Source organism: Carassius carassius, chromosome 36 (genome assembly GCF_963082965.1).
Source record: "Carassius carassius chromosome 36, fCarCar2.1, whole genome shotgun sequence".
Taxonomy (NCBI): Eukaryota; Metazoa; Chordata; class Actinopteri; order Cypriniformes; family Cyprinidae; genus Carassius; species Carassius carassius.
In genome coordinates this window covers 26,247,749-26,256,988 of record NC_081790.1, presented here as the reverse complement: position 1 = coordinate 26,256,988, position 9,240 = coordinate 26,247,749, and the positions used below count along the sequence as shown (strand labels likewise).

General features: G+C 33.2%; 1 protein-coding gene across 1 annotated transcript; it reads right to left on the bottom strand.

Annotated features, from left to right (window-relative positions):
- Positions 1-657: 657 nt before the first annotated feature.
- LOC132116804 (glutaredoxin domain-containing cysteine-rich protein 2-like) lies at positions 658-8,216 on the bottom strand. The gene is made up of 3 exons (XM_059525664.1): positions 7,893-8,216; positions 3,978-4,187; positions 658-831 (listed from the first exon to the last, which is right to left on the bottom strand). Exons 1-3 carry the CDS (start codon positions 8,214-8,216, stop codon positions 658-660), a joined length of 708 nt encoding a protein of 235 aa, XP_059381647.1.
- Positions 8,217-9,240: the final 1,024 nt, after the last annotated feature.

Here is a 9,240-nt window from a genome sequence, read left to right as displayed (position 1 = left end):
GTTCTAGTAGTTAATGATATTAGGTTTCATTATGCATGTCAAATCACAGAGATGTGCAGTTAAGTATTATAAAATACATTATAAACCTTGATATCCGTTCAGTCTTTTGCAGTATTGCCTTTATAAAACAACCAGGCTTTTTAAAGACAACAATGACTACAGTATGAACAAGATGTGTTCTTAATCAGATTTACAGCAAAGTCTTTAATTGATATATATGGAAAATTGGCAAGCAGTGATACAAAACACACCAGCAATGCATGGGCATGACTGTTCCTGTTATGTTTCTGTATTTGAAACATATGTAACATATATGTGTTCTGGAGTGATTCTTTAACAAAGGAAACGTTTGACTAAGATTTGGTAATTACACTTCCTTATAATTACAATTACACTTCACAAAGCTACTAGTTGATCACAATGTGATACATTTCAATTATAAGATATTTTGACTAGAAACCAGACAAATGTACTAAGTAAGATAAGCCATTTTTTTGCGGTTGTCTGGTGAATCTGTATTAACTTTCATCGCAGTACTTTCCAGCAGCACATTCCGCCCTCAAGCTATCATATTTAAGCACTAATCTGGAATGCACTTTCGTTCACACCTCAAAGGGTCTGATTTCCATCTGACAGAGCTTGGCAGCAGTAGATGTGTTAGTGTGTGCAGGACTGGCAGTGCTGTAGGCCGTGGGGATTGCATGCTGGACAGCGCAGCTCTCTGATTGACTCGTTGAAGCGATTGGCCAGCATGGACAGTTTGCTGCCATGACAGAGGGAGCACGGCTCACAACCTGAACCTCCGCACTGTCCACAGGAGCCTGCTTCCTGCTGCACAAACAAAACAAGTAAACAAGCAGCAAACAAGCGTGGTGCACAAGCAAGCAAAATGATGAAGCCAAGTGCACTCTACAAGCCTGCAGCCTGTTTTAAATGTTAAGTGACCCAAATATGAAAATTCGCACATCATTTCTTCACCCTAATATTCCAAACCTATTTGTATTTCTATTTGTGTCTGTGGAACACAAAAGAAAATATTTTGAAGAACCCTAGACTCAAATAATATTGGCCCCAATTCACCCTTCACCAGGGACTTGATTGACAGGAAATCTGACCAATCATAACAGTGATTCTGCAATTTTGTCCAACAAACAATCCAGAGTAGATTATTGTTGATGGACTTGATCTTGAAAAATGGTGTGTACTGACATCTTTCCATGGTTGAAACAAGACACCTTCTGAGGTTCTTTCATGTTTATTTTGTGCTATAACTAGTTAAGAGGAAGATATGATCAGTTCATGTGCCACTTGTCACAGTTGACCCTTGAGTTTGAAGGGTCAATTGACTCCCAATGTATAAAAAATAAATAAATAAATAAAATAAACTTTTGTGAAAGGTTTGGACAGATTCATTTTGTGTACTATTTAATTTAGCAAAAATAAGTGTGCTTAATTGTGTTGAATGTGCACTTGCAGTTTACTTTCATTCTTAAAACTATATGTAAAAAAAAAAAAACCTACAAAAAAAACTATATACATCACAGATATAATATTAATGAAATTAAATTTGTCTTAAGTGTATTTAAAGGTTTATCTAATCTAATCTAATCTACACTGTCCAAATCCAACTCACAAAAAGTTAGACTAATGATTATATTTTAGTTAACTGGACAATTAAATGCAAAAATGTTGCCTTAACTAGTGAAAAGACGTTGGTTCAGCAATCGTTGGACCAACCTAGAATTGATTGTAAATTCAATTTGTAAATTCAAGTTATCAAGCATACAAGTTGGGTTGGAGGTTGGAGCATGCGCACTGTAACGACCATTAAATTGGCGCATGTGCAATGAAGCGCGCCAACACCGAACAGACAAAGGAGCCTCACCCTAACTGTGGTGGATACGGTGAATAAGCTAAAGCTCCAAAAAGTCAGCGTACTCCTTTAACTTGCACTTATATTGCTCGTTTTGTAACATATTTTGTGTTATTCACAATTTAAAATGTTAAACATAGAACATTTAAAGTATTTAGGACTGGTTGAATGAGATAGCAATTTGAATTTTTTCTTTTTTTTCTTCTTCTGCCTACTCATTTAATTACTTTTTTAATAATGAGTATGGCTAAAGTTACCAATGTGTTGCTGCTGGTTTGAAATAAAACCTGGACCAAAATATCAAGCATGTAGTAGTTTTTTTTTTACCTTGTGATGCTATTTAAAAACACATTTTTAGTCAACTGAACGTACTTTATTAAGTCAAGTGAAAATAACATTAAAAGTTGAAATTACATAATTTTATAGTAATTTTTTTAATCAGTTGAACAAAAGATCTTAAGTTGGGAGACATGTGACCTTACTCAGTGAATTGAGTTAAGTGAACTACTTGGTTTAAAAGTTGAGTAAACTCAAAAAAGCTGTGCAGCAAATTGCCTTGTAACTTTTCAACTTGTCAACTTTTCTTTTTTCACAGTGTAGTCTAATCTAATCTAATAATATCTAGTTAAAAGTTTTCTGAAGCACATTTAAAATATTTTATTCAAATGTGTAATTAAATCTACATTAAATAACATGACTTACAAGTGTCAATATAGTATTTTAAATGTGCAAATAAAAATGTGAGAAATGTGTCAAAAAAGCATCAAAAGTTCAAAAGCTCAACTTATAGCGTTTAATATAATTTCCAGATCCACTTTATATTAAGTGTCTTTAACTAATATAAATTTAAATGAATCATATGTGAAATGTTTTGTGTTCATTTATTTTAAAATATACTTGTATTAAAAAATACATTTTTGTTATTGTAATTTCTGTAAATTCATCTGTAATTACACACTGTTGACCCTACCCCTGCATCATGAACATAATAGGTACATTGTAACTTTTATTTTTGTATATTACTATATATTTCTTCATTTTTTAGTAAATAGTAGCTAAAGAAACCTCAAATAAAGTTGGACCACTTTTATTTAACTGTAAACAATGCAATTCATTTTCTGAAAATATTGCATTCGGTTTGACTCTAGCATGCACTTTAGCATACTTTAATAAATACAGGTGGATCTCAGTAAATTAGAATGTCATGGAAAAGTTTATTATTTATTTATTTCATTTATCACATTTGTTAAATGTGAGCCAAAATCATCACAATTAAAAGAACCAAATACTTAAACTACTTCAGTCTGTGTGCACTGAATTTATTTAATACACAAGTTTTCACAAATTTGAATTGAATTACTGAAATAAATGAACTTTTCCCACGACATTCTGATTTATTGAGATCCACCTGTATTTATTAAAGTATGCTAAATGGCATGCTATAGAGGCATTATGATATACTTTCTGTATGCTCAGTTACAGTTTGAATAGAATCTTGCTTGCAAGTTAGTAAAAATGACTTAATCTTTTGACCTTATTATAGCAGCAATATTTGGAGAAAACTATATTGCTTCATTAAGGACTGAGGTTTATTACAACTTGTTTCTGGTCTTAATTTATGTATTTGACATACTTTACAAACTTGCAATGGGTGTATCTTCCATAAAAGACTGAACAGATAGATTGATTAGAGTAAAAGATTTATGGAAGTGAAATGTACAGTACAAGGATTCATGTCATGGTTCATTATTTTCAGTGGTGTTTCAGAAAAGAGTCATTTTTCATGACGAATTGTGTTTCAGCAGTGGATAACATTCTGCAAAAGTCTTAATCATTGCTTTGTGAATTTCGTGAGTTATACAAGTAGAATCCAGTTCTGAGAAACTACAAAACATACTGTACAACAGCTTTTTTTTACACAATACAGATAAATGGAGAAAGTGAAAAAACTAATGTTATCTTTTTTTGAGACAATGGTATGTGGAACAATCAAGTATGTGCAACCATAGTATGAGCAGATTAATTAAAGTTGGTCTAGTAGAACAGAAGTAAAGAGCATTGAGACAGAGCATTTACAGTCTACTGAACTTCAGACTGTTTATACCTTTTGTTCAGTCATTGCGTTCGGTTCCTCTGCGTGGGAGCGTGCTGTTCTATGTCTCCCTTTGCTCCGGGATTCCCGTCCTGGTGAACTTTCTTTCCTGTCCCGGCTGCGGTGAGGACTCCTTCCAGATTCTCCTCTTCTTTGAGGAGCTTGAATAATTTTTAGGTTGCTGGTGTAGATAATAATCTTTCCAAAATCTAATACCGGTTCCTATATAAACAAACACAGAATCGCTATTATACTATTATACAGAATCGCATTATATAGTCTTTGTTATGGTACTCCAAAGCATTTTAATGACATTGCACTTGAATATGGTAGTCATTCAGTACAAAAGTGCAATGATATTCTAACAGGAGCATGTACCCCACAATAATTTTTCATAGAATTTAGTTCATGCAGTCTCATACGGTGCATAGATTCATAGCGTTTGTTGGCATGTAATTACATATATATAATACTAATGAACTTACTATGTTATTATTTTGTGTATCTGCTTTTAAAATCATAATTTTTTTTTTTCACTTTGATTTTTGGGATGTCTTTGAATTCAGCTCTCTGCAGGCTGATCATTTTCATTTAACCCCATAAGTGTCACCCCCCCCCCCCCTTTTGGGGGTAGAGCTGAAAAGGGCGTGTCCAGATTCAAATTAATGTAATTCTGGAACGGTTTGGAATATGAACCTAATTTTGGGCTCGTTTTTAAAAACACACTTGGAAGTTTCTTGTACATGTGAAAGAAGTTGAAGAAAATTTAAAACAAAAAAGTTATAGGTGTTTAAGTTTGTTGTTATAAAAAAAAGTAATTTAATATTTATTTATATTTTATTAAAAAAAATTAAAATAAAATATGTGTTGAATTTAATTTCATGTCAAATGAAAAGCATTAAGTCTAAAGAAGTTGTGTTCCAAATTTGACATTGATATCACAAAAAATGAGGTTTCTGTGTTATTTTTAGTCGCTATACCAACAATGTCCACTAGGTACTAGTCATGCTCCTTGTATGATTTGTAATGGACGACTGATTTGATTTACATTTTTTTTTTTTTTTTATTCAAACAGCAATAAAACATTCTAGATAGGTTGTAAATGATTTTTAATCAAACATAGCTACTAGAGTGTTGTTACAGAAACTTCACAAAAATAAGTTTATTTCATGTATGCATTAATTTTTTTACTGAATAGCTGCAACATCAATCATACATATACAAATATACATATTCAATTTATTCTCAAAGTTTTTGATAAAAACTAGAAAAGATGTTTTGTCTGAATTATTGGCAGCCAAAAAAAATAAAAAATATATACTTTCGTGATTGTATGTGTATGTATCAGCTTTTTGTAACAAAAGCCAACTTCTTGGTGTGTTTTTTTTTTTTTTGCTAAATTTTCTTGTCACAAATTAATGAATTACCGTCACTACATAATTTTAAATATAAAACAGTGGTCAAATATGAAAAATACAATCTCTAATGTCTCCAATGATGTATAGTTTGTCAAGATTAGTTTAGGTTTAGTATAGAATATTACGGTTTTAAATATGTAATGGCTTTGGGCCCACCGGTGGGCCAGTGACACTTAAGGGGCTAAATCAAACGATGTGGCATCCTTTCATTCCTAACATGTTACCCAGTCCATATCAGTATATCCAGCATGGTATTTTTCCCCATTGAGATCTGATGTGTTTTCAAAGTGTTCTATTCATTTTTTTGAGCAGTGTATATATTGCGATATATAATATTATTGTGAATTTGTGTTAATCACGTAGAGCAAAATATGATATTGTGGCAGCCCTACTGCAATTACATAATTATATTACATTATGTTAAATAACATTGTTATCATCTAAGGTAAAAAATGAAAAAAAAATTACTTGTATTTACAGTACTCTGGATCTATTTTACTGGACTTTTTAAGTCTTTAAAGGAAGGGACAATTCAAGAGAAAAAGGAATCCACTGGGGTAAGAGATGGGAAACAGGATTAGGACATGACGCAAGTCAGACTGAAACCTACATCCACATGAGCCTCATGAGCCTGTTAGTTACCCACTGTACCATGGCTGGCTTTTATAATTCTGAGACATTGATAGATTTGATTAGATTAAATGTCGGGGAACTGATGTTGAAAAATGTGATAAATATCCTGTCCGTTTTTTTCTTGACATGCTGAAATGCAAAACGGAGGATCTTTGACGGTTTAGTCTTTCAACAGCATGTCACAGGTGACATTTTAATGAAAATGTAAGCTTAATACAACACAAAGAAGCAAACTAACCTTCAATCTTGTTTAAAGATTATGTTTGTTCAGTCTATATATTTGAGTGATGTTCTTTTCTTTTTCAGATTTGAGCCAGAGAAACACAACAGTGTTCACAATAGAAAGGAAAGCTGATCATTTCTATGCGGATGAGATATAATTGCATGCCTATGTTTAGAAGCTGTGTTGGAGTGTGGGTCTATTATTAGATCTGGGAACTATGAATTAGAAACAGTGTGGCATGAAAACTGAGACTTTATAAATATCACTGTGACCGCGGACCAAGACAAAACAAGAGAAAATCTGGCAAGAAATGTTTTGCTTTTCAATGCCAGAAAAAAAAACCTAATGAGGAGGACAATAAGGAATCCTTACAAAACACACATTGTGTTTCGCCTACAACAAATGACCATTTTCTAAACTTCGCCCACCTTGGTTATTTTGCAAGATTTGCAAAATGTCCCACAGGAATGAAATGATGATTACTGTGAACAGGGCAATTTCCATTCTTATGTGCTCATAAAGTGGGGAAAAAAATAATAGCTATTATACTTACGTGGGCTGGAATGATGTTTGACACTGCAAAGCAATATCAAATAAAAAGAACAACCTGTCCTCCAACCAATACGCTCGTATAGGTCGTTTGTCCAAATCCCTGAAATACGACCCATCAGAGCGTATCCTACAATTGCACCCCTATCGGCAAAACGTCGTTTTCATATTAATGTTTTGTATTCTTTTATTTGCACTCTGGTTTGTGTTTCGTGTAGCTCAGTTGGTAGATTATTGAGCTGTACCTTGATATGTAATCATGCTATCATGGGTTCGATCCCAGGGAACGGACGTTTACGAAAATGTATATGCTCAATAAATCATAATTTAGCATGATTTCTGTGAGGGTTGGGTTTAGGGGTGGGGTTAGGTGTGGTCATTCGAACGAATAAGCAACCTAGTAAAATATGTAGGAAATACTGTGAGATCGGTGTAAAAAGCCCACACACTGCATTTAAATAAATGTGCGTTTTGATTGGTAATGACGTGATACGTCATTTCATGACGACAGACGCAACGCGATACTTTCATTATTTTTACGCCCGCTAGATGGCGCTTAACTTTAAAACGTAAATATGGGTCGTAAATTCATGTTGGCTGGAAATTATTGTTTAGAACTATTTTTAAGAAACATTTTAATTAACAACTCTAAAAAATGTCATGTGGTGTAATTTTCAAGTAAAAATTAATAACTATCAAGTAATAACATATCTCCTTACATTTCCCATAGCCTACATGCGAGGGTACCTATGTTTTTAAACATATTTTTCTAAGTAAAATTGGGCATTTTGCAAGCTTAATTAACTGTGAATGTTTAATAAAAAGCTCAAATTATCTGATGTAAGTTTATAGACTTGGACCTTGACAGGCCTCTGTATGATATAATTTTCTTTTCTTTTATATTTATTTCATTTTTATGCATATTTCTGCATGTTGGTTGGCTTTTTGATTGGAATATGTGGCTTTAGATTTTTCTTTTTTTTTCCAGATTTTAATAAGCAATGTGCAGTATTTATTATTGTAATTAATTTTTATTATGATACAAAAAGTACCAAAGTTCAGTCCAAAGAGAGAAATCTAGCGTTCAGTGCAGTGTGTTCTTACTTTATTATCCCCTTCTGGAAGATCTCCACATGCCAGGGAGTTGTATCCCTTCACTCCTCGATAGACGTTTATCCTCTGGGCGATCAGGCCTGTCTTGGGGTACAAACTCTGGTCCTGCATGTCTTCTAAGCCACACAGATGGCCCATCTCCATCTTGGTGTGGATGAAGCTGTGAGGGTACTGCTCCTCTGGACTGTCCAGCTCCTGTCCATCTTCATACACATGCTTCAGCACCCGGCCGCTGTACGACGAGGCCAGCTTGAACCTCACCTTCCTGGGCTTGCCCTCGCTCAAGCTGTCTGGTTCCCTCTGTAGCTCCTCCATGGTCCCTTGCAGCTGAAATTCCCAATGGTCTTTTGAAGAACAGGAAGAACTGTGAAAGAGAAGTATTGAGGAGAGACTCGGTCAGTCCAGCTGCTTTCCACAGCCCTGATGAATTATTGAGCAGGGGATCTTGTGCACAACAGGAGAGTTGCAAATTGAGACCTCACAGTTTCATCAAATAATGATGGTTGAAGGAGAGAAGCAGGTGTGCCTCTGTATTGCTAATGCATTAATGAATGTCAATTCCTTACTATTATTATTATGTTGTGTAATATTGTTGTGGGTGACCTCATACGTGTACATATGTGTGTGTGTGTGTGTGCGTGTGTGTGTGTGTGTGTCTATATATATATATATATATATATATATATTTATTTATTTATTTGTAAAATGCACATACATAACCACATTCTGAAAGCCCCTCCCCTACACTAATTTAAGCTTTGACAGTTGAGTACAAGAAGTATCAATCATAACACACACACTTGAAGACACTTTAATAACTTTTTAATTACATAGAATAGTGCTAAAGTCTGCAAACTGGGACATACATGTGAGTCAGATTCCTTCTAGTGAATTGGTTTATTCAGAAATCACCAAAAAAATAAAAAAAATAATAAGATTTAATTATTTGATTCCCTGTATTATATTTTCAGCTTTTGTTACATAAATTAAGATGTTTTAGTGTATTTTAAATAAATTTCCTTGTTCAATTTAGATATGGTCACCCTAAGATTTTAGAACTTAGGAACTTTTACTTTAAGTTTCACATTTCAAATTATGATTAGCTTTGTATATTTTTTTTTGTATATTTGCATTTTTATACAGTTTAATAAATTAATTGTGGCATAAATTGTTTAATTGTTTCTATATATAAATAAAAAAAAAAAAAAAAAAAAAACAAAGTTGTGATTATACAATGCAGAATTGGAATTAGTTTAAAACAGATCAGTCACATTCCTAAACAAATTTGATGGTATTGTTTTTAATAGTTAAATGCCATTAGCATATTTTCAATATCTTT